The following is a 27255-nucleotide window of genomic DNA, read 5'->3' as shown; positions in this document are numbered from 1 at the left end:
TGTTTTATTTTTTACATATTTTTAGTGTCAGTTTAACATTTATTAATTTTGATATATTATGTGATCTACATGTTTCCTACCGGAATTTGGTGCTGATATTTTTATTTTCTATGATAAATAAATTTTTTAATATGCTAAACGACAAAGACTTCTTTTGTTCTATTTCTATATAAAGTTTCAAGCGCCGTTTTATTATTTGCAAGAATTAATGCCCTTTTTTTTGCAAATATTTCAATGGTATTGAAATGCATCCTATGTTACGCTAGTCGGCAATAATTAGAAAATTTTAAAGTGAATTTGGAACTTATATAAAAAATGCTATGGATACCGTACGATTCAGTTTATTTTTTAGAACTTATGCAGACGTCACATTGGAATCAAATTTTATATTTAATTGAAATATGTAAAGTGACCTGATTTTAACAAATTCCACACCAACTAAGATATAATTAAGCTTCCTAAAACTTTGGGTTTATAATTATATTTATTGACATTTATTTCTTTGTCGTAAATTAAGAGTAAGAATAACGATTTGTTCTGTCACCATCCCACAATTATTATTAGTTTTTTTATTATAGAATTATGATAAATATATCAATTAATTTATCCCAGCAATTTATCTTAATCAAATTAGCTTAACAATTTATATATATACATTTCAAAAATAATTTACCTCAGTCAATAATGACTTCTTATTGTAATCAATTTGATGGGATATCTTATGTTATAAATTAAATGTGCAGAAACTTTCCATATAATTAGTTTGTGGGGTTATATTTAGAGTGTTTCCATAATTTATATATCTAGTTAAAATTGGAACTTATATATATTCATTTGTTAAAAATTTATTAGCATGACATGCCAAATAAGATTTGCTCGAGTAGGAAATTTTTTCTCCTTATAGCATAGTCCATATATCCATTGGGCCAAGCCCATAATTAAGGCGAAGCATTAGTCTGAAATGGGTTGGATCTTTCTCCATCCATTAACGGAGCCACATTGGGCTTATGGGCCCATGGACCTTAACAATTCTATATCTTATAAAATTTGTATTCAAGCACTATACATGTTCTAGTCCAAAATTATTTGGACCGTATTGATTTCATTTTACTTAAATAACTAATACTAATTTAATTAAAATCATTGTCATCTAGAATGTGACAAATGTTTCTACACAAATGGAGCACATATAATGGGTGAAACGTGTAAACTTTGGAACAAAGTCGAAATTAAACACACGATTTTAACCAACAACAAATATATGTCCCAATAAGATTACTCACCAAAACAAATGTAATTGCCGTATCAATTATGTTACCATATCAATTTAAACACCTATGCATGATTATGACTATCATTATCGAATCAATTATATAAAATTGGAAGGGTATAATCATTTTCAATTAATCAATAATTAATAGCCTTGACAACGCCAGTTTCTACAATCAATTGGGATGTAAAATCTGCATAATTCACAGTTATAAATAAGCCAGTCTATCAAATGACACACAACATCAAACTAACGGAGAATTTTACTTTTTGCTTTGCTCTCTCAATCTTGTTATTAAATAGCTTTGCTTTCTCCTTTAATATTGTCGCAGATGAAAATGCACTCATTTCCTTCAAAAACTCCATCACTTCCGACCCTTATGCTCCCTTGAGCACCAATTGGTCTCAAAATGCATCAGTTTGTAGTTGGATTGGTGTGTCGTGCGGCCTCAAGCACCGCCGTGTCACTGCTCTCAATCTCCGTGACTACGACCTTGCTGGAACTGTTGCTCCACATCTCGGAAACCTTTCGTTTCTAAGATATCTTGACATCAGTTCCAATAGTTTTACGGGGATGTTACCATTTGAGCTTTCTAAACTACGTCTTTTGAAGGTGATGAATGTGGGAGCAAATTCATTCACCGGAGAAATATCAACATGGTTAGATAGGTTACCTCAACTAGAGAAACTCTATATGCACAACAACACTTTCTTAGGTACAATTCCTGCATCTTTGTCTAACAATTCTAAGCTCCAAATGTTATACTTGGACGATAATCAGTTGAATGGTCCATACCACATGCTATTTTCAATGGGTCTTCCCTTAGTGAAATTAGAATTAGCAACAATAGCCTATCAGGTCGTCTTCCAAGTGATATTTGCAACAATATTCCCAACATCAAAATACTGTCACTCTCTAGTAACCGACTTGAAGGACATATTCCACCAAATATATGGAAATGCACACATCTAGAGATATTGTCATTATCGTACAACAATTTCAGTGGCAACATCCCACGTGAAATTGGGAGACTGAGAATGCTTACAGAGTTGTACTTGGGGTACATTAATGGTTATCAAGGTAAAAATTTCTTCTTACTCAAATATAAGGATATGTAATCAAATGCAAATTCTAAATATTGTACAAACTACAAACTATGATTTAGACCGTTAGAAAATATCAATAAATGACAAAATAACAGCAACATAAAATGTCAACGGTTGATGCTGCGTTGACATTTTTGTTGCTGTTATTTTGTCATTTATTGATATTTTCTAACGGTCTAAATCATATTGATGCTGTGTTGACATTTTTGTTGCTGTTATTTTTTTATCTGTTGACATTTTCTAACTGTCCAAATTATAGTTGGGAGTTTGTACAATATATATGTGATTCTACTCTAATGATCGAAAGTCACTAACCTATACTATCCTAATATGAAAAATTGATTATGATCTACAAATAAAAATTACTTATATAAGGTGTATTATTAGGAGGAGTGCCAGCTGAAATAGGAAATCTTTCAAGACTAGAGAGATTGAACATTGACAATGCTTCTCTAACTGGAGATATTCCATCTTCAATCTTCAACATGTCTTCCTTGACATACTTAAGCTTATCTAACAATAGCTTGTTAGGAAGTATCCTAACTCTCCTGAATACACCGAAGCTTGAGACTTTATATCTTGATCATAACAAGTTGACAGGTATGTATGCCAATCTCATAATATTGTCACAAATGTGTTCCTTACCTACATAACACTTTGCAATTAAAACTAGTTAAGTGTTCACATAGGGTGTGCAGGCTCTCTTACTTTACTCTTTCTCCACTTTATCTATTTATTATGATTTTCTATAACGAGTGTAAGAAAGAAGCAACTCAGCTATGAGGGAACGAACGTAGAATATATTTAAGGGACTGTTTGACAATATCTTGTTCGATTTGATAACTCCAAGATGAGATAAGATGTTATCTACCCTAGAGGGGACATGATCAGAGGACCACGAAATCACTCACTCTGGTACTATAACGGTCACAGGAGGAATTCTAGCTGAGATAGGAAATCTTTCGAGACTCGAGATATTATACATTGGAAGCTCTTACTTAACCGGTGAAATTCCATCTTCGATCTTCAACATGTCTTCCTTAACATACTTGAGTTTTTGCCGTAATAGTTTGTCAGGTACTATCTGATACGACCCTAATCCACGAGAGGCCGATGGACGACGAGACGGAGATGCACGAGCCCATGCAGCTGGACATTTCGACGTCAGCCGGAGACGAGGAATCGGATCAAAGGGGCAGATCGAAGAGCAGAGCTACCAAGAAGGAGCGTCCGAGAAGGAACGCCCCTCGACCTGCCAAGTATCGAGACTTCGTCCAATATTAGAGATATATTTGTTTTGATTTGTTTTTGAATTGTTTTTGGTTTATTTCCTTATTTTGCAGAACTATTTATTATTATGATAGAGTCGAATCTTTTCGGGTTTTCTTCTTGATTCTTTCCCGAATCGTAAGTCCGAATCAAGTAGGGGGAATTCTATAAATTGTAGAATTCCCATAGATCGAGTCATTGAGAATTAAAGTAATAAAAACAATTTTTCTCATCTCTTGTTCTCTAAACCCTAGCCTCACGTTAGGGTTGATAATTGCTACTTCAATTCATCGTTTCGTGTGCTCTGCCAATCGATAGGATCCCGCATCCTATCAACTGGTGCTTTCTTGATTTTCTCTTCCCCCGCACACCTTCGCCATGGCAGGAGAAACTAGTGCGACGACCGACGGTACGCCGCCCAAGGAGTTTACCCTCAACGAAGTTGGTCGGACGGTTTACGACATGACGGTTCGGCTAGCCAACGACGAAAAGAAGATCCAGGCCAACCGATTCGCCCATGAGTCGTTTGAACGGCAACAGACGTCTCTCAATAAGAGCGTCGAGGATCACATCACACGGTTGCAGGTTACGATGGAGGAATTGGGGAAGAAGCCGCCGGATAGAGCAGCGACTTTGGCGGCGACTAACCCACGCGGATGGTCGCTACCCCGCTCCATCCTCGTCAAACCAGTAGGTTTCGATGCGGAGGCTTGGCCGAAACTCAAGGTCCAACCCCCACGTTTCGGTGGTGAGGGGGTTAATTTGTGGATTAAAAAGGTTCAAAAGTATTACAACCACAACTTCACACCTTTGGTGGACAGACTTTATCTCACAGAGTTCTTATTGGATGATTCGGCTGCGGAGTGGTTTGGTTTTTGGGAATCTAATAGCGAGGGCCGCAGTTGGGAGGACTTTTTGATGGACATCAAGCGACGTTCTGACCCTGATCTCTACGAAGACTATGTCGGCCGCCTAGCTGCCCTGCGCCAAACCGGTTCTCTAGATGCCTAACTGGCCGAGTTTGAACCACTCCTCCGGAAGGTGTCGAATGTGGGCGACAGCACTCTGACATCGCTTTTTATAGCAGGGCTCGCATCGTCATTGAAACACGAATTACTTATCAGAAGACCGTCGTCTCTGAGCGACGCCATCGCCTTAGCTCAGCAGCTTGCAGCCTGCCGCGCCGCCTCGGCGCAGCCAGTTCAGCCCAGCGCTCGCCAACCATGGCAGCGTCGTGATCTTCGGGCGCCAGCATCGGATGTCGCGATTGAAACAAAACAACTTACCGGCCCAAAACCACCGGCTACGACTCCTAAACAATTGAGGGAGGGTAGCCCACGAGACTACCCGGTTTTACGGATCTCCGCGGCTGAGAGGGCAGACCGGACAGCTCGGAACCTTTGTTGGTACTGTCCGGAAAAATACACCCATGCGCAATGAAATTTTACGTCCTTATTGGTGAGGACAGTGAGGACGAGGACTCAACCATTCCTCTTCACGACCACCAAGATGACGATGGAGTTCATATGGAAATAACTGGGGATGTGTCTCGCATATTTGTCATTGGGCCGAATGTAGTTTTGGGAGTGCAGTGGCTTCAGGACTTGGGTGATGTTACGAAGAATTACAGAACGCTGTTGATGAAATTTGAGCTTGACTCGGGGCCCGTTTGTTTGCAAGGGGAAGACACACCCCCGCGAAGAATTTCGTGCAACAGTTTGTTCTCACTGATTGCTCAGGAACCGGAAGCCCAGTTATTTGAGCTCCTCCAGATCGACCAATCTATGGTCACGGAAAAGGCCCTGGTTCTCCCCATCAATCCCCTGTTGACCGAAACTCTGGCCGCTTATGACGGGGTGTTCACCGTTCCAACTAGTTTACCGCCTTCGCGCCAGTGGGACCATAGAATTCACCTTCCACCGACTTCCAAGCCAATCAATGTCAGGCCTTATCGCTACCCACATTTTCAGAAGGCGAAAATTGAGAAGCAGGTCCGTGAGATGCTCCACCAGGGCGTTATACAACCAAGTACGAGCCCTTTCTCGTTGCCGGTTTTGTTGGTACGAAAGAAGGATGACACTTTTCGATTTTGTGTGGATTACCGTGCCTTGAACGCTGCCACCACACCGGACCATTTCCCAATTCCCACGGCAGACGAGCTTTTCGATGAACTACACGCTGCCAGAATTTTCTCTAAGTTGGATCTTCGATCGGGCTATCACCAGATTCGCATGCATGAGGATGATATCCATAAGACTGCGTTCCGCACACACGACGGGCATTTTGAGTTTCTCGTCACGCCTTTTGGGATCACTAACGCTCCGTCCACTTTTCAGGCAGCTATGAATAGCATCTTCCAGCCTCTCCTCCGCAAGTTTGTTATTGTTTTTTTGATGACATCCTCGTCTACAGCAACACGATGGCCGATCACATCCGGCACCTCACCGAGGTCCTGTCTACTCTTCAGGAAAATTCTTTTTTCATCAAGCAATCCAAATGTGCCTTTGGGGTGGCCACGATCGATTACCTAGGTCATATTATTACGGCAAGGGAGCTGCATGCGGACCCGACCAAGATTGAAGCCATGATAAATTGGCCGCCTCCCGCCAACGTCAAGCAGCTCCGCGGTTTCCTCGCTTTAACTGGGTACTACCGTCGTTTCGTCAAGAATTATTCAATTATTGCGGCCCCATTGACGGAGCTCTTGAAGAAGGATTCGTTTAGGTGGACTGACGCGGCCTCGCAGAGTTTCACCGACTTGAAGGCGGCCATGAGCTCCGCTCCCGTCCTCCGTCTACCTGACTTCACAATGCCATTTGTAATTGAGACGGACGCATCTGACTTTGGAATTGGGGCTGTCCTAATGCAGCAAAACCACCCTATTGCTTACTTTAGCAAGAAATTGGGCCCGAGGAGACGCATGGCTTCTACTTATCACAAAGAGCTCTACGCAATTGTTGAGGCGGTACAAAAATGGCGCCAATATTTGTTGGGTCGGGAGTTCATAATACGTAGCGATCAGCGGAGTCTTAAGGAGTTACTGTCACAGGTGGTGCAAACACCGGATCAACAATTTTATGTCCGGAAACTTATGGGGTTCAAATTTACCATCGAATACAAGGCCGACGCTGCAAACAAAGTTGCCGATGCTCTGTCTCGCCAAGAAGATATTATCGGACCCGAGGCCCCGAAGCTTCTCGAGCTTTATACACGGCCAATGCCGGCTGTTTTGGACGTAGTCCGGGCGGAAAATGGATCGCTCCCGGACATGCTACGACTACATGCCGAGGTGGCGGGTGGTACTGGACCAAAGCATGTATCTGTGACAGATGGTTTATTGTATTTTAAGCGGCGTCTATTCGTCAGCCGGGATTCTGCGGTCTGCAGGGCTATTTTGGAGGAATGCCACGATGCGCCGGCAGCAGGGCATCCGGGGGAGCGGCGGACTTTCGCCCGTGTCGCCTCTTTGTTCTATTGGCAGGGTCTCCGCAAGGATGTTCGTGATTATGTGGCTGCATGCTTTACATGTCAAGCTACGAAGTATGTTCGTGATAAGCCCAACGTTCTGATTCAGCCGTTACCGATCCCTGACATGGTATGGGAGGCGGCTTCAATGGATTTCATAGTGGGGCTTCCCCCTTCTTTCGGATACACCGCAGTGATGGTTGTGGTCGATCGTCTCTCTAAATATGCGCATTTTGGTGCTTTGAAGTCGGGGTTCGATGCGCCTAACGTGGCACGGCTCTTTGTTGACACCATAGTAAAGCTACACGGTTTTCCAAAAAGGCTCCTGTCGGATCGGGATTCTATTTTCATGAGTGATTTTTGGGACGAGTTGCTTTCTCTTAGTGGAACGAAACTGCAATTCACAACGGCCTACCATCCCCAAACGGATGGCCAATCCGAGGTGACGAACCGTGCATTGGAACAGTATTTGCGTGCCTTTGTCTATGATCGTCCCAAGCGGTGGTTCGCTCTCCTACCTGATGGGGTTTTGGTGCCCCTTGCACAGCGGAAGACTTGTACAAAACAAATAAATCAGACACGGATCTATTTGACCGATTATGCGATTAATCAATTTACATGTTAAACAGATAATTGCATGCTAGAACGCAAATAATTCATGCTCAAAGAAAGTAAATCCTAAAACATGAATTCTACGGTTTAGGGTTACCGATTTGATTCTCCAAAGAATCGTCGATTGCTCGCGCCTTCTCCACGTGATGATCTTCAATACTAGACCACGGATCTTCTCTCTGGTTCCTGAACTGTATCTCGATATCAGGGTGGACTGATCTTATCAAAATACTAGGACTCGAATAAAGAAGACAGAAGAAATCCTTTTGGGAATAGGTGAAAATTTTGAAATCTCCTTCAGCTGGGGAATTCGAAAATTTCGAATTTTTCAAGAATGAAAATTGTGATTATTTTGTCTCCTTTATTCTCCTATTTATATTAAGTTCCTTTTGGGCCCAGACAGGGATCTATGGAAGGTTTTGGATATGGGCTCGCCCAATTAGCTTTTTACTAATTAAATTGAACCAACAATTTAATATAAGCTTATATTGGAATATTACGAGCAGCCACTACAGAAGTAATATTGAACTCTCCCCGTCTAAATCCGAAATTACAAGTAATCCGGGTTTCCACTTTTATTATTTATTTCCCGCGCTTAAGATATAAATGTCCATTAATTAATTAATGTCTACTATGGACTTAATTAATTAATATCTTATTAATTCCAAGAGTGGACTTAGCAAGAAACATTTATTTATTATTCATAGAGTAATAAAACTCCAACTGGCCAGTTTTCTGAATAATAAAACCTTGTTCGAGCTCCTCTTGAGGACATTATCAAACGAGACTTACCTCGCGCACGTTTCAACATAATAGCAATCCTAGCACCGCTAGATATTAATCACCACTACCCAATATATCAGGATTGTTGGGTTGCGAAAAACCCGCACCATTTGATAAGTCAAAGTAGTGCATAATCAATACCGTATGCTCAATACTAACATATGTAGATTAAGAAATAATATTTTATCAAGACCTAGTCTTTCGGTAGATAGCATAAAGACACGTCTTGCTGTTAGATCCGTTCAGTGCTATACCACACCAATGTCATCTTATTTTAGTAAGGCTTAGAAATATGCGGACTGACATTGCAACCTTTCACGATAGGTAGTCTAAGCCTATCTAGGTTGTGAAATTCTTCTTTTTCTTTTGCAAAGCATTGCATAGATCTGACCGTGTTACCTGAAAGTGGACGACGCCCACAACCGGTCTACTAAGCAAAAGACTTAGACTTTGTTTACTTCTTATGCATTTAAATGTTTGTAAAACATCTTATAAATGCACAAGCAAACACAATGTAATAATAATAGTGATTCTATTCGTGCGGAGCTGCTCGAATAATACTGAATCGGGTTAAAAGTGGATTGTAGAGTTTTACGTATACAAGCAAGATTCTATTCGAGCGAAACTTGCTCGAAACATGCTTTTCAGTATACCAAACCTAACAATCTCCCACTTATACTCAAAACATGCTTTCGAGTATACCCACTGCCAAAAACTCTCCCACTTATACACAAAGCAGGTATTGATTTTAGATATATCGAACTACCATTCATTTCACCAAGTGAAAGAAAAATCTGCTTGGTTGTTCTCTGATAATATCTTTTTCACCATAATGTCTTTGTTGCGTACTTGATCTTTAATTAATTTCATCCCCATATGTGATTGCTTAGCTTAATAAACTCGTGTGTCCCTTGAGTTAGCCTTCACTAGAGTAATTAAAAAATAATACTCATAGGCATACTCAAACTTACGATTAAAGCTATTAGGAAGATATTCCTAAGGTAAACACATATTCAGAGGATGACTTACTCGATCACTGATTAGTCATAAAACTAAGACAGTGTAACCCCAAGGACATTACATGAATGACTGGTAAACTAGAATATATTTACTAGTCTTTCTCAAGCACTAGGGTATATTCATTACCTCAATCAAAATCCTTTGCCATGGTTAATATGATATATACTTGCTATGCATAAGCACAACTAATATCAAACTTAGTACACATTATAGTATACATGAGACAACTATCTCCGAAACCAGTCTCATAATTCTTGATCTCACTAAGCGTCAAACGACACTTGACTAGAGACAAGACAATTCCATCTTGAGAGGTATAAACCTTTTCATGGAATTTCTAATGCTTAAATGTTCCAAGCAATGTGTAGATATAGGATTCCTAAGAACATTCTTTCTAGCAATCGTAAAAGGACTTAGATGCTAAGAATGTAATTAGTTTCTCTTAAATCACTTATCTTAAACTGGGTAGACGACCAGTTTCCTACGCCAGATGTCAATCTTAGTTGTTTGCAACTTTTGTAGATTTCATCATCGTAGAGTACCAATAATACTATATGTAATGCACTTTCAACTTCCTTGTGCTTACAGCACTGTTAAGGACACAAGTCAAATTCCAAATATTTGACAATTTTGATAAAACACATATACTCTGATTTAGATGCTTGCCTAAGACCACGAAGGTCTATATAAGCTTCCAATCATGCGTTTCTTGCCCTTAATTACATATCCATTAGAATGTTCTAGTAGATGATTTCCTCAAGACTTCTATTTATAGAAGGCTGTCTTGACAATCATAATACATACATTCTAATTTATGTAAGTTCTAATAGACAATAGGATCAAATAAATCCTGGCACAATGATAGCGAGAAGATAATTCTCTTTGGGGATAACCCATTGTCATTGTCTAGCCTTTTGAGATCCATATTTACACTTGCAAATATACTAGCTCCCACTGACTGACACAGCCTATAGGTAGTTTTGCAAGTCTTGTAAAACATGTTGTCTATCTTAGATTGTAGTTTGAAATCTATCACCTTTATAAGGATGAATATCCAAATGAACCAATACTACATTGTAGTTAAAGGGATTATGTTCAAGTTGATCTAAGACTGAGTCTTACGACACTCTTAGACCCATGAACTTGTTATGTTCCAGTGGAACGCTCCCACTACGATATGATTCTTACAATCTTAGGTACTGAAGTTGATTTTATTAGTGCAAACGTTTCTAATGGTATGACTTCTTGGTAATGTGGAAAATCCAATATCTCTCTCTTTATTTTGAGAGTTATCACACTGCTAGGCTTGTAGTTCATCTCTAGATCTTCATACAAGAATTATATCTTTGAAGATTACAGAACTTATAACCTTACATCATTTGGGAAAAACCTTAAAACATGCCTCAGTACACAACTCCAATTTCTTGGACACTTTTCCAACACGTGTTGGAACAACATTACACCTTGAGATGTGCTAGACTAGAGTCGCTCTAGTTCACAACTCGTGTTTTGTAGAAGGTACTGATGTTAGTAGTTTCTTTAATGTTTATCCCATCAATGACAAGATTTTAATGAGTACAACTCATCACATAATCAAACTTGTCTTAGAAAGACTTCGATTCCTTCTTACATAACTATCCCATTCATTAGATGAATGCTTGGATTCGTTAATGGAGATTAGACTCCCACTACTGATCATAACCCTTCGCTCGTCTTCTTATGGTCTTATGGTGTAAACCATTAAGACTCGCTAGTCTTTCTATATTGCACTTCTATAAGTATTCTGAATCAAACGATTCTAACTCATAGTGCATCAAACAGACATTATCGACTTTCAAGCTATTTAACAAACAAATTGTTAAAATCCTGATAGTCTAGATCAGTTCGAACAATTTCTAAGTATTTTCTTGGCCTTAAGGCTAAGAGCCATAAATACTTTATCATTCAATGATTAAGAAGTTGATGTGTTGTTGAATACTCAACCTTGTCGCACTTATATTATTTTAATACTATGATGCCTTAAGCATCAACCATAAAACAATAGTTGAGTATTAATAGCTCCCACTGCAACAAAAACCTAACTGGATCAAGATCTCTTATTTAGAAGTTGCATTGTCATGTAAGTCATTGTCCTTCTATAAAATAGGTCAATCCAACTCACAAAGCATCTTTACTCGCTTTAAACAAACTTCGATGACAATCCAGGCTCTCCCATTTCCATATCTAGTCTTTTGTTCAAATGAACTAGGACTTAAGAAAAATGCAGCCTTTATGAATTCGTCATCTATGATGTTACTTTCCTCTAACAGTAATATAACGACTATTATTCTGAAGATTTTCTACTTTTCAGCTAAACCTTCTTGTAGTCATTCTTTATTACTTTAGGCGATGACTTGTGTCAGAAACTATTTGAGGATCTGTTGATCACTCAAAACATTCTGTCACTCTAGGATATTCCAATCGAATCATCTTGACAGATTCTATTGATATCCATCTTTCATCGTCATTAACCAAGACTTGTCGAGCTACTTAAAGGAAAATAGCTTGACCTTATTCCTCAAAGAGCTTTTCAAGTACATGCGTAATGCATTCTCGAACATTCTTCGTAGAATTATGTCGAGGAAATGGAGGACATGAATCATTGAGTATAAACTCCAAGCTTTCAGCGATGAGAATCTTATCCATTTTCGTTTCCGGTCTACATAATTTAGGCATTTGAGTTTACTTTCTTTAAGGATCACAGACAAATATTAAATGACATAATGAAGATTTGGCAAATAAACTTATTATCGCATACTCATGCTCAATACATAATCACAAATAACCACAAAACAATTATGTATCTTACAACTGCAAAATTAATAAATTGTATCCTCCTCTGGAGGTTAATACGCATTAAAATTTTGACAATTTTACTGGTCACAACACCGACGAATCAATAGCTTCCTCCTCTGGAGGTTGACACACCTAATGCTGCCTAAGCACGACCATCAGATTTAGCATTACAGAATTTTATTTCTACAACACACTCCCATAACAATGTTCATGTGTTGATAACAAAATCAAGCTATCTCATAAATTCTGATTGAACCCTGAAACTCGCAGTTCCTTAGGATTATTGTCCCCACTCTGCAGGTGGCAATAATATTGGGAACCACTTTCTAGTTCATTCTATTTATTATGTGAGAAGTCCGCCCTTATGAACTTGCTGTTTTCGTAGGATTATTGTCCCTACTCTGTAGGTGGTGATAATATTAGAAAATCAGCTTCACAAAATTTGACAGTCCAACCGATGGAGACCATATACAACGCACTTGTTGTAATCATCACTTAGATATTTTTATATGGTTTTTTAATAATTATCACATAAGCAGATAAAGCAGATAATCCACTTAAAATAGATAAACACCAAATAAACAGATAAATCCATCTAATGCATGGCATTTAAACACAGGATAATTATCGACAATTATTTAATCTAGTCAAGGGAGAATCAATTAAATAATTAAGTTTTATATTGGATCATAATTATCCAATTACTGATCGGATTTATCAAGATAGAGTTAACTATCTAAATCAATTTAGGATTATTCTAGATTTTATTTCGATAAAATCAAATCCTACAATTCAAGATAACATTGATTTAGGATTATCATTATTTAAATCGTACTAGGATATTACTAGATAGAAACACTTCCATCACAATCCATAAGATAAAAATAAAATCCAATCAATCAAGATTTATACAAATCTTAATTTTATTTAGAATAGACATCCAGAATATATCAAACATTACTTAGGATTTCTTAGATAAATAAATTTATCTAAATCCAATTAATTAAGGATTTCTTACATATCATCTTTATCATAATCTATCTAGGATATAAATCCAAAAGATAAGGATAAATTGGATTAATACTTATTTTAATCCATCTAAGATTTGTCTTAATAGAATTAAATCTATTCAAATCTATAGGATAAAATAAAATAATATAAATATTAATCCTAATTCATCTAGAATTTATCTTGGAGTATATCCATACAAATCCATAGAATAAGAAAAATATTATATTATAATTATTCAAATCTATCCAAGATTTATCTAGGAACAAATTCATATAAATCTATAAGATAAGAATAAAATATTATATCATTCCTATCCAAATCCATCTAGAATTTATCTATGAATAAATTCACATAAACTCATAGGATAAGAATAAAATAATATTATCATTATCTAAATCCAACTAGGATTTGTCTAGGGATAAATCCACATTAATCCATAGGATATAGATAAATATTAGATTGTCATTATCCAAATTTAACTAGGATTTTCGTCTAGGAATTAAATCCCTACAAATCCATAAAATAAGGACAAAATCTAATATTAATCCATGATTTAATACAAAATCAAATCTTATATAATAAATATAAAATCCACAAGATATATTCAAATCTTATTTCCAAATTAATCTTGAATAATTTCCAAAATTGAATCCAAAGATATGGAAATCCTAATCAATTTTGGAAAGCGAAGTCACGAGACAAGACGTTGTGACGTCGCGCAGGAAAAACCCAACCCGAACGCTGCACTACAGCCGCCTCACGGAGGCTGCCGGCGCTCCTGCGTCGACTTCGCCGCTGCTTCTTTCTCTCCGGTGCTGCTGCGTTTCTGCTCGCTGATCGCCTGCCCGGCGTCGCAGCTTGCTGCCAGCACCCAGTCGAGACAGCCCCAGCCCGAGGGCCTGGGCATCCTTCTCTCCGTCGACTCCCACTGCTTTGCAGCCACTGCTGCTGCCCAGAACTCCGCTGCCGTCGCGCTTGCAGATTGCAGCCGCAATCGTGCAGCTGCGTCGCTGCTCCCGCTGCAGCCGCTGGATCACGTCAAGGCTGCGAGCCCGCCGAACGAATGCGGTTATACCCGCGAATCCAATTTCAATTAACGTGTAATATTACGTATAACCAAACAATTGATGAAATATATCAAATAATTTAGTTAATCTAACCATTATGCAAAGATTGCAATACTTGAGAATTAATTCTCATAAACACATGTACACGTAAAAGAGACGCCAGGAATTCACGCCGCATTTAAAAAGATATGCAATCATCAACTTTGAATTTGATTCCACAAATAGAGAATTAAATTCCTTCGCACTTCTACGTCCTTGTGTTCGAACAAATAAACAATCAAACAAAACACGCTGCGAAGAAAAACACGCATTCAAGAAATTCACATAACATGAAATTAATCCACATAATCAGAGCCAAAAATTTGGCTCTGATACCAATTGATGGGGTTTTGGTGCCCCTTGCACAGCGGAAGACTTGTACAAAACAAATAAATCAGACACGGATCTATTTGACCGATTATGCGATTAATCAATTCACATGTTAAACAGATAATTGCATGCTAGAACGCAAATAATTCATGCTCAAAGAAAGTAAATCCTAAAACATGAATTCTACGGTTTAGGGTTACCGATTTGATTCTCCAAAGAATCGTCGATTGCTCGCGCCTTCTCCACGTGATGATCTTCAATACTAGACCACAGATCTTCTCTCTGGTTCCCGAACTGTATCTCGATATCAGGGTGGACTGATCTTATCAAAATATTAGGACTCGAATAAAGAAGACAGAAGAAATCCTTTTGGGAATAGGTGAAAATTTTGAAATCTCCTTCAGCTGGGGAATTCGAAAATTTCGAATTTTTCAAGAATGAAAATTGTGATTATTTTGTCTCCTTTATTCTCCTATTTATATTAAGTTCCTTTTGGGCCCAGACAGGATCTATGGAAGGTTTTGGATATGGGCTCGCCCAATTAGCTTTTTACTAATTAAATTGAACCAACAATTTAATATAAGCTTATATTGGAATATTACGAGCAGCCACTACAGAAGTAATATTGAACTCTCCCCGTCTAAATCCGAAATTACAAGTAATCCGGGTTTCCACTTTTATTATTTATTTCCCGCGCTTAAGATATAAATGTCCATTAATTAATTAATGTCTACTATGGACTTAATTAATTAATATCTTATTAATTCCAAGAGTGGACTTAGCAAGAAACATTTATTTATTATTCATAGAGTAATAAAACTCCAACTGGCCAGTTTTCTGAATAATAAAACCTTGTTCGAGCTCCTCTTGAGGACATTATCAAACGAGACTTACCTCGCGCACGTTTCAACATAATAGCAATCCTAGCACCGCTAGATATTAATCACCACTACCCAATATATCAGGATTGTTGGGTTGCGAAAAACCCGCACCATTTGATAAGTCAAAGTAGTGCATAATCAATACCGTATGCTCAATACTAACATATGTAGATTAAGAAATAATATTTTATCAAGACCTAGTCTTTCGGTAGATAGCATAAAGACACGTCTTGCTGTTAGATCCGTTCAGTGCTATACCACACCAATGTCATCTTATTTTAGTAAGGCTTAGAAATATGCGGACTGACATTGCAACCTTTCACGATAGGTAGTCTAAGCCTATCTAGGTTGTGAAATTCTTCTTTTTCTTTTGCAAAGCATTGCATAGATCTGACCGTGTTACCTGAAAGTGGACGACGCCCACAACCGGTCTACTAAGCAAAAGACTTAGACTTTGTTTACTTCTTATGCATTTAAATGTTTGTAAAACATCTTATAAATGCACAAGCAAATACAATGTAATAATAATAGTGATTCTATTCGTGCGGAGCTGCTCGAATAATACTGAATCGGGTTAAAAGTGGATTGTAGAGTTTTACGTATACAAGCAAGATTCTATTCGAGCGAAACTTGCTCGAAACATGCTTTTCAGTATACCAAACCTAACACTACCGTGGGCTGAGCTAGCCCTCAATTGCAGTGTTAACTCGAGTATTGGGATGTCTCCGTTTCAAGCCCTTTATGGCAGGGAGCCGCCTAGTTTGTTTGATACTTATGCACGTCCCTCTCATAATGTTGAGGTAGCTGAGCTGTTGGCTGAACGGGAAGAAACCTTGCGTGCCTTGAAGCTGCGAATTCAGCGAACTCAACATTCGATGGCAGAATTCACGAATCACAAGAGGAAGGATGTGGAATTTAAGGTGGGTGACTCGGTTCTCCTTAAACTCCAGCCGTACCGCCAAAAGTCGGTGGGACGGCCGCTCTCGAACAAGCTTGCTCGACGTTACTATGGTCCATACACGATTCTTGAACGCATTGGGAAGGTTGCATATCGACTTCAACTTCCCGCGGACAGCAGAATTCATGATGTCTTCCACGTCTCCTTGCTCAAAGCTTTTGTTCCTAATAAATCAGTGGGGGTCGGTTTGCTGCCTGAGTTTAGTCGGAGCCAGCCGCGTGATACCCCTGTGGAAGCTACGCAGAAGCGTACAGTTTTGGTGAATCGAGTTCCCCAGGTTCAGTGGTTGGTCCGATGGTCGTCGGATGTGCATGCTGCACCGTCGTGGGAACCTGAAGAGCTCATTCGGTCTCATTTTCCTACTTTGCGCCTCGAGGACAAGGACGCTGTTAAGGGAAGGGGAGTTGATACGACCCTAATCCACGAGAGGCCGATGGACAACGAGACGGAGCTGCACGAGCCCATGCAGCTAGACATTTCGACGTCAGCCGGCGAGGAGGAATCAGATCAAAGGGGCAGATCGAAGAGCAGAGCTACCAAGAAGGAGCGTCCGAGAAGGAACGCCCCTCGACCTGCCAAGTATCGAGACTTCGTCCAATATTAGAGATATATTTGTTTTGATTTGTTTTTGAATTGTTTTTGGTTTATTTCCTTATTTTGCAGAACTATTTATTATTATGATAGAGTCAAATCTTTTCGGGTTTTCTTCTTGATTCTTTCCCGAATCGTAAGTCCGAATCAAGTAGGGGGAATGTAGAATTCCCATAGATCGAGTCATTGAGAATTAAAGTAATAAAAACACTTTTTCTCATCTCTTGTTCTCTAAACCCTAGCCTCACGTTAGGGTTGATAATTGCTACTTCAATTCATCGTTTCGTGTGCTCTACCAATCGATAGGATCCCGCATCCTATCACTATCCCAACTTTTAGCAATCTACCAAAGCTTGAGAAGTTATATCTTCATAGGAACAAGTTGACAGGTATGTACTATTTAAAAATTGTAACATGCAAAATCAAATATAGACATATAGTTCATATAGTTGACATGCAAAATTGTTTTGATATAGTGTTGTTTTGTTAGTTAATGAAGAGATAGTAAAGTAAGAAAGAGGAAAAGGTAGAGATACTGTTGTATCTATTTTAGGAAACGTTTCATTTTTAATGAGATAGAGAGAGTATTATATTTTTAAATTTATTAGATATCATTCTCTGAAACATCTTTAGAGAAAAAATGCACTACTTCCTCTGTCCACAAATAATCGTTTCATTTTACCATTTTCGTGTGTCCATAAATAAATATCCATTTACATATTTACTGCTTTTGGTAATGGACCTCACATTCCAATAACTTTATGTCACTCACATTCATTATAAAACTGATATATAAAAATATGACCCACCATCCACTAGCCTTTTCAACCTACTATATTTTTTAAAACTCGTGTCCGGTTAAACTTGGCCTTCTATTTATGGACGGATGGAGTAATATTTCAAGTAAAAACACTCTTAGGCTGAGCCCTGATTTACATGTCCCACATCAAGATACTGACACTCTCAATTGACTGACTCAAAGGGCGTATTCCAACAAATATATGGAACTGCAAACATCTCGAATTGGTGAACCTAGAGTACAACATTCTTAGTGGCAATATTCCTCGTGCAATTGGAAATGCAAGCATGCTTAAAATAAGGTTGTTTGTCGTCGAATCATTTCACATGTATTCAACCCAATATTTTCCTTTTTTGCATCTTTACAAACTTTTAAATATCATAAACTTTTTTTTCCAAATTAAAAAAAAAAAATCTTTAATTTGCGTAGGTGAATTACGAATTGTTGTATTTTGATAACTCACTCAGTCCACTAAAAATAGTCCTATTCGGTAATGACACGAGTTTTAATAAAAAATTACTTCCTCCGTCCTCGATAATGGTCACTTTGACCGGGCACGGGTTTTAAGAATTGTAATGAAAAGTGAGTTGAAAAAGTTAGTGGAATGTGGGTCCTACCTTTATATAATAGTTTTATAATAAAACGTGAGTAGGAATGAGTTAGTGGAATATGGAGTCCACTACCAAAAATGGTAAAAGTGAAATGAGACAAATTATGTGGGACGGCCCGAAATGGAATACTGGGTCGAATTATCTGGGACGGAAGGAGTAGTAAATTAAAAGAGGAAAGAATAATAAATGGATATAGTGGAGGAGAGAAATGTAAAAAATGGATTAAGTATGAGAGAAACAGATGATGGATAGATGGGGATATAGATGGTAGGTATAACTTGTAAAATAAGTAGGAATTTAAGAATAATTATTTGAGAGAACCTTTTTATTTTTCAAAGGAGACTATTTTTGAATGCCTAGACAATGGAAAAATGAGTTTTTTTTTTTTTAGGATGGAGGAAGCGTTATTATAACTTGGTTTGTATAATATTGCACCTTTTGTATTAATACTCCCTCCTTCCCGGTTAAGATAGCAAATTTCTTATTCGACACGTGATTTTAGGAGTTGCTGGTTAATATAGTAAATTGGAGAGAGAAAGAGTGAGTGTAAGTATTAAATCGAGAGAGAAACCAAAAATAGAAACGTGTCATTTTGGTTAAGATAAACTAAAAAGGAAAGTGTATTATCTTGGTTGCGACTGAGAGAGTATAATTTATATAAATTTTAATGTTACTACCTCATTTATTGCTATGTAAACGACAGGCGAATTACCACAAGTGATTGGCTCCCTGCCCGCACTCGAAATTTTAATTGTATTCAACAATTCTTTAAATGGATCCATCCCATCTTCCATATTCAACATTTCAAGATTGACACAATTTCAAACTTCATTCAATGAGTTGAATGGCACTCTTCCATCAGAAATGGGAAATTCACTTCCCAATCTTGAACATCTATATTTATCGTACAACAGATTCAGTGGCCCAATTCCAAACTCTATTAACAATGCTTCTAAACTTATAGAGTTGGAGATGGCTGTCAACTCATTTAGTGGCTCCATACCCGAGTTAAGTAATTTGAAGCTCCTCCAAAATCTTCGACTTTGGGGAAATAATTTGAGCGGAGCTGAATTCCCAACTCGGGAGTTGACATTTCTCTCTTTGTTAACTAATTGTCGACATTTGAAGATCTTGCAAGTGTCATTCAATCCACCGACTGGCATCCTACCTCCTTCAATTGGGAATCTTTCCTTATCTCTTGAGCAGATTGTAGCATTAGACAACAATATCATGGGCCCCATTCCAATAGGAATAGGAAACTTAAGTAGTTTGTTATTACTAAAGTTGGCTGAAAATGAGCTAAGTGGACCCATTCCACCAACAATTGGAAACTTGAAGGATCTCCAAAGACTAAATCTTAATGGCAGCCATTTGGTTGGGTCTATACCTAATGATCTTTGCAAAATGTATCATTTGGGAGACTTGGACCTTTCTGGTAACATGTTTGTGGGTCCAATACCTGAATGTTTGGGTGATGTTAAATCATTGAGAAAGATCAACTTAGGCTCCTTCGTGCACCTCTGCATGACGTTCTTGGGCCGTCTGGGCAGGGTCTCTATCAACTCCCCCCTTGATAAAAGTATCCTTGTCCTCAAGGAGAAGCGTCGGAAAATGACGTAGCAAGTCGTCCCGGGTTTCCCATGACAACATTGATGGATCCGAGGACCAAGTGGTGAGCCATTGAACCTGAGGAACGCCATCTACCAGCACAACTCTCTCGGCCGTTGCTCGAACAGGGGAATCAATCGGCCTGCTCCCCTTGAAGCTATTGGGCAGTTGGGAGAGTGCCGAGTCTGATATGGGAGGGACAAATGGCTTGAGGAGAGAGACATGGAACACATCATGAATTCGATCCCTAAGGGCAATCGAAGGCGGTAAGCCACAACACCGATACGTTAGGTGACCTCATACAGGCCGTAGTACCTTCTACTGAGCTTGGCGGAGAGCGGTTTCCCTACTGAGATCTGACGGTATAGTTGTAGGCGTAACAGTACCTTATCTCCAATGCGGAATTCGACGTCAGAGCGGTGTTTGTTAGCTGCCTGCGTCATCAAAGCTTGGGCATGAGTAAGGCTCTTCTTCAAAATGCCCAACAGAGCCGTGCGCTCGCCCAGATTAGCAGCCACCGCGGCATTGTTAGCAGGTTTCGCTGGTGTTCCAAAAACATTCGGAGGATCCCTCCCATAAAGAGCCTTGAACGGCAACATGCCGATGCTCACATTGGTGCTACAATTCATCGCGAGCTCTGCCCATGGCAAATAATCAAACCACTTCTTCGGTTGTTCGAATGTGAACGCTCGGAGATACTGCTCGAGGGCGCGGTTAGTCACCTCCGTTTTCCCGTCCGTTTGCGGGTGATATGCCGTTATAAACTGCAGTTTAGTACCGCTCAGTGACAACAATTCTGTCCAAAAATCACTCATAAAAATGGCATCACGATCTGAGAGCAGCCTCTCTGGAAAGCCGTGTAACTTCACCACGGTGTTGACGAACAACTTAGCCACTTTGGGGGTGTCGAAACCCGGCTGTAAAGCCCCAAAGTGAGCATACTTGGAAAGGCGGTCTACGACCACCATAATTGCAGTGTAACCATTAGATGAAGGGAGGCCCAAAATAAAATCCATGGAGGCAGCTGACCATACCGTGTCAGGAATCGGGAGAGGTTGAAGAAGGCCCGATGGTTTATCAGTGATGTAATTTGTCGCCTGGCAGACGGCACAAGCCGCAACGAAGCGACGGACGTCGGCTTTCATCCCAGGCAGCCACTCTCGCAAAGGTGCGTTTTTCTCCTGGATAGCCAGCAGTTTTCACGCTGTGTGATTCTTCTAAAATATCAGTTCGGACGGATGAATCGCGGCTGAGATAGAGGCTGTGCTTGAAGAACAAAATTCTGTCAGCCACTGAGATGTGCATAGGTGCTGCTCGGTCAGCAACAGCTTGGTGCAGGTGCACCAGATCTGGCAGCTTATCATTCTCGGCCTTGATCGTTTCCATAATTGCAGGGAGTGGGTGTGCGTACATAGCAACCAACGCAGCCTCCTCGGCTTGGGGGTCAGGGTCACGGCGAGAGAGTGCGTCGGCGACCCGATTAGATGCCCCTGATTTATATTCGATCCGAAACTTGAATCCCATGAGCTTTCGGATGTAGAATTGATGTCCGGCGTCTGCACAATCTGAGATAAAAGGTCCTTCAAGCTCCACTGATCGCTTCGGATAACAAACTCGCGCCCTAACAAGTATTGACGCCATTTTTGGACTGCTTCAATGATCGCGTACAACTCCTTGTGGTAGGTTGACGCTACGCGACGTTTAGGCCCCAATTTTTGCTAAAGAAGGCCAACGGATGCCCATGTTGGAGCAACACTGCTCCAATCCTGAAATCGGAAGCATCAGTTTCAATAGTAAATGGAGCTTCGAAGTCGGGTAGACGCAGCACGGGCCCCTCTGTCATGGCCCGTTTGAGGGCAGCAAAGCTCTCCTCTGCTGTCAGTGTCCACTGAAAATTCTCCTTTCGCAGTAGATCAGTGCGGTTATAATTGAATAGTGCTTGACGAAGCGGCGGTAATAGCCCGTCAGACCAAGAAAACCCCTCAATTGCTTGACCGGTGTTGGCCATGCCGTCATTGATTCAATCTTTGCTTGATCAGCCCGCAGTTCTCCAGCCGATATAATATGATCGAGATAGTCGATCGTTCCCATGCCAAATGCATATTTCGAGGCTTTGACATAAAATGAATTGAGCTGCAGAATACTAAGGACCTGCTTCAAATGGGCAGCGTGCTTGTTTATCGTGGGACTATAGACGAGTATATCGTCGAAGAAAACAATCACAAATCTGCGAAGAAAGGGCTTGAAAACACTGTTCATCGCCGCTTGGAATGTTGATGGAGCATTCGTCAGCTCAAACGGCATCACTAGGAATTCGAAATGCCCGTCGTGTGTGCGGAACGCCGTCTTATGCACATCTGCCATATTCGTTCGGATTTGGTGGTATCCCGAGCGCATGTCAAGTTTAGAAAATACCCGTGCTTTGTTGAGCTCGTCAAACAACTCGTCTGCCGTTGGGATCGGGAAATGGTCCGGAGTTGTAGCTGCATTTAGTGCTCTATAGTCGACACAAAATCGGAAGGAACCATTCTTCTTTCGCACTAAGAGGACAGGAGATGAGAACGGGTTGGTTCTCGGTTGAATCACACCTTGGGAAAACATCTCTTTCACCTGCCGTTCGATCTCAGTTTTCTGAAAATAAGGGTACCTGTATGGCTTCACATTGATCGGTTTCGTACCCTCGGGTAGGTGAATTCTGTGGTCCCACTGTCGCGGTGGTGGTAGAGTAGTTGGGACAGAGAAAACTGAGTCAAAAGTCTCCAAGACTGCCGTGAGACATGGAGCAGGGGTGGGATCCCCTTGGTTGGGAACGAAGGGCCTGGACTGGTTGGGTGCTGAGATGATTTCAAATACTGCACAGTCCGGCTCTTGTCCAATGAGCGAGAATAAATTGTTGTAAGAAATCTGCCGCGGGGTCGAGCTTTCTCCGCGCAAGAAGACCTGTTGGCTTCCCCATTCAAACTGCATAGTCAGATTGCGATAATGTTTTGTAACATCGCCCAATTCCTGCAGCCATTGGACTCCTAGGATGACGTCCGGCCCCTCTACTTGCAGTATAAATAGGTCGATGTCGAACCCATGACCTTGCAGTAAAACAGGAGTTTTTAGGCAAGCAAAATTACAACGTAAGGACGCTCCATTACCAACAAAGACACGAAAAGGAGTTACAGAGCGGATAGGGAGACTTAGCTTTTCCGCGATGGTGGGCTTGATGAAGTTATGGGTACTGCCACCATCAATCAGTACGAACACCTGCGAACCATTGATATCGTCGAGGAGGTGAATAGACCGTGGTCGCAGTTTCGGGCCAATCTCCAGCACACTGGATACATCTCCTGTAATCACCATATTCTCTCCCTCCGTGTCCGTCTCTGTCTCCTGGTCAGACAGCGGTGGTTCCTCCTCGTCATCTGCTCCTATCAGAGCATAAAATTTCTTGTTGCAGACATGTTCCCGAGAATACTTTTCTGGGCAATAATAGCACAGCCCTTTCCGGGCGCGCTCACTCCTTTCCGCTGCAGAGACGTGGACTACCAGAATGTCTGAACGTTGCTGGCTGTCCGGGTTTGACCGCTGGAAACCCGCCGACGTCAAGGCTGGCGACTGCTGTTGCCGAGGTCGCGCCTCCCTCTCCGACCAATTTGGGCGCTGGGTAGTTTTGGTGAAGGACGATAGCTTATGGCAGGCAACCGATCGTTGAGCGAGGGCAAAGGTTTCATCCAGAGATGATGGTCGCTTGGTGAGGAGTTCGTGTTTCATTGGTTCATGAAGGCCTTTGACGAAGAGCGGAATCAATGTTTCTTCGCAAATGTTCGATGCCTTCTGCATGATATCTTCAAAGGCAGACTGATATGCCTCAACGGTGGACGTCTGTTTCAGCCCCGCGAGACAGCCCACATGGTCGACGTAGAGATCCGGGTCAAAGCGGTGTTTAATCGCCATTAGAAATTGATCCCAAGATTTGTTCTTGCAGTTATCCTCCCAGTATGTCAGCCAGCTAGAGGCCGGGTGATCAAATAGATATGCGACAAGTGGATGCGGTCCTGGAGTGGGGTGAAGTGGTGATTGAAGTAACGCTGTATCTTACGGATCCAATCAGCAGCGTTATCTCCATTGAAGGGAGGGGCTTCAGGTTTGACCCATGCTAGGGGTTCTGTCTCCACGTCCGTCGGTGGCTGGGTGAGGGACGACGGTAGTTTCCAGCCCCTAGTGGAAGGTGACGCGATGGCTGCGTCAGGCAAGCGAGATTTCAGGCTTGCGTCGATGAGGATGGACAGACTCTCCTCGATCTTACGGTTCGTCGCTTCCTGCCGGCGAGAGAACGCCTCGAGGTCGAACTGATTCGACATCAACTTCTTATCTTGGCCGGCGTAACGGATCTTCATGTCGATAAGCATCTGGGTAAGTTCTTCGTTGGAGTAGGGGGTCGGCGGTGGAACGTCATTGTTGTTGGTTGAATCTGAACCTGAACCAGAAGCCATGGGGGATTGTGTATGGGTGGTGGGAGAAGAGGACTCAATGTAAAGCACCAAATGATAGGTTTGAGTAACCTATCGGTGGAACAAAGCACCTGTTTTGCAAATGAAAAAAAGAAGGCGGCGGAAATAAGAACAAGGGTTTCGAGAATAAGCTTTTTATTTCTTCTTCTCGATATTTTGACTCTCTAATGAACTCCATTATATAGAGTTCGGACCCTGCTTGATTCGACTTACGATTCGGAAAAGAATCAAGAAGAAAACCCGAAAAGATTTTAACAATAAAAAAATAAAGATCTATCCTAATGCAATCTTCGAAAAATAAGGAAAGCAAATAAAAATACAATAAGGCCTAATTCTAGTGAGATATGAAATCCTTGAATTTAGCAGTTTTCAGTGCCTCTCTTCTTGGTCTATCCTTCTTGGCTTGGGTTGGTTCTTTCCTCCTTGTTTCTCGTCCTCTCGGTGTGCTTCCTTCGTGCACCTCTGCATGGCGTTCTTGGGCCGTCTGGGCTGGGTCTCTATCACCATCCCTCCTAGCTTGTGGATTATCACAGACCTTGTGATGCTGAACTTGTCTTCCAATCATTTGAGCGGTCAATTGTCATCTCAGCTTGGAAATTTGAAGTCAATCAATTATTCTTTGGATTTATCATTCAATAATTTTTCAGATGATATTCCTAGCTCAATTGATGGTTGCCAAACACTATCATTTCTTAACTTATCAAATAATATGTTTAGTGGAACTGTACCTGAATCCTTGGGAAAGGTTAGAGGTTTGATAGCAATGGATTTATCTTACAATAATCTTCCCGGATCAATACCTAAGTCCTTTGAAGACCTCCACTTTCTTGAAAATTTTAATGTTTCCAACAATGAATTGGAGGGGAAAATTCCGGAAGGGGGTCGTTTTCGTAACTTCAGCGCTACGTCTTTTTTTGACAACTTAGCTCTGTGTGGTCCTATAGTATTTCAAGTTCCACACTGCTCAGAAAATCATCATAGATCATGGTTAAAGAAACGCATGGTGCCATTACTTGTTTTGGCTGTCATTGTGGTGATTGTAATGCTTGTTATCATAAGTAAGTGTAAGCAGAAAAGAGTGGCTGATATTCCATCATTAATAACTGAATACAGAAGAATTTCGTATATGGAACTTGAACGAGGAACAAGTTCATTTAGCAAAACCAACCTACTTGGAAGTGGTAGTTTTGGTTCTATATTCGAAGCAACACTTTCTGATGGGTTGAAAGTTGCAGTAAAGGTGTTCAACATGGGACTGCAAGAGGCATTAAGGAGCTTTAATGTTGAAGCTACTATATTGAGTAGCATTCGACACAGAAACTTAGTTCGAGTTATTGGATGTTGTTCTAATATGGAGTTCAAAGCAATTATTCTCACTTACATGCCAAATGGGAGCTTGGAGAAATGGTTACATTCCAACATCTACGGTTTGGATCTTATGCAGAGATTGAAGATAGCAGTAGATGTTGCAGCAGCCTTTGAATATCTTCACCATGGCCATACATTCCCAGTTGTTCATTGTGATATAAAGCCAAGTAACGTGTTGCTTGATCAAGACATGACTGCTCATCTTGCTGATTTTGGTATTTCCAAGCTTTTCGATGGAGGAGAAACGGTCATTCAAACACAAACAGTGGCAACCACAGGTTACGCAGCACCAGGTGATGCATGATGAAAATTTTTCGTACTTAATTTTCATCTTATTTAAATGTTTTACTGATCCTAACAAAATATTGAATGCATGTACGCGATACAACTAGAGTTTGGAATGGAAGGCAAAGTGTCAACAAATGGGGATGTATACAGTTTTGGGATACTTTTGCTAGAGATGGTTACAGGAAAGAGGCCGACGGATGATATGTTTGGTGAAGAAAGGGGCATAAAAGAGTGGATATGTGAAGCATTAGAGCACAATGTAGCAACTCAAATGGTGGCGCCAGATTTATTATCAAGGAAAGATCAGCATTTTTCTGCAAAGGTGCAATGTTTGTTGTCAATATTTGAATTGGCAATGAAATGTTTGGCTGATACAGCAGATGAAAGAATCAACATGATTGAAGCAGCAGCTGCTCTGCACAAGATCTATGCAGCAATTGTTGCAGGGACAGAAAGGCGTCGTCCAGGGTATGCTTTTTTCGGCTAGTATTCGCAATAAGAGAGTTTGATTCTTGTATATAGCATAGCATCTGGAAACTTTATATGGAAAAAACTTAAGCATTTGAAAGTTGTATTGATACATTTGTGGAGAGATAATAAAGTAGATGAGAGGCCATATTAGAATAGTCGACTGCAATTAGTTTGATATTATATTGTCTGCTAGTTTGATATTGTCGGCTTTGGATGGAGCCAAATCCGTGCGAATTTGTTTTTGGATCACCAAAAAGGCCTTAAAATAATTGAGGCTGGACTATATACATCTTTAGTCTGGAAATTGCTTTTCCAAAGTTTTGTCAGTATATTTAAATTTCCAACAATCCGAAATCATGGATATAGGTGTTTCA

The 27255-nt window shown here is 40.3% G+C and overlaps 1 protein-coding gene across 1 annotated transcript; it reads left to right on the top strand.

Moving 5' to 3' along the window:
* Window positions 1-1501: 1501 nt before the first annotated feature.
* LOC125206650 (uncharacterized) lies at window positions 1502-27006 on the top strand. The gene is made up of 6 exons (XM_089059845.1): window positions 1502-2001; window positions 2046-2350; window positions 2764-2900; window positions 19488-20151; window positions 25237-26415; window positions 26515-27006. Exons 1-6 carry the CDS (start codon window positions 1502-1504, stop codon window positions 26895-26897), a joined length of 3168 nt encoding a protein of 1055 aa, XP_088915971.1. The 3' UTR covers window positions 26898-27006.
* The last annotated feature ends 249 nt before the right edge of the window (window positions 27007-27255 follow it).

Source organism: Salvia hispanica, chromosome 6 (genome assembly GCF_029641045.1).
Source record: "Salvia hispanica isolate PSC_SH4W2 chromosome 6, Shi_PSC_v1, whole genome shotgun sequence".
NCBI classification, from domain to species: domain Eukaryota; kingdom Viridiplantae; phylum Streptophyta; class Magnoliopsida; order Lamiales; family Lamiaceae; genus Salvia; species Salvia hispanica.
Note: the sequence above shows the minus strand (reverse complement) of the source record. Positions and strands in the feature narration are given on the sequence as shown.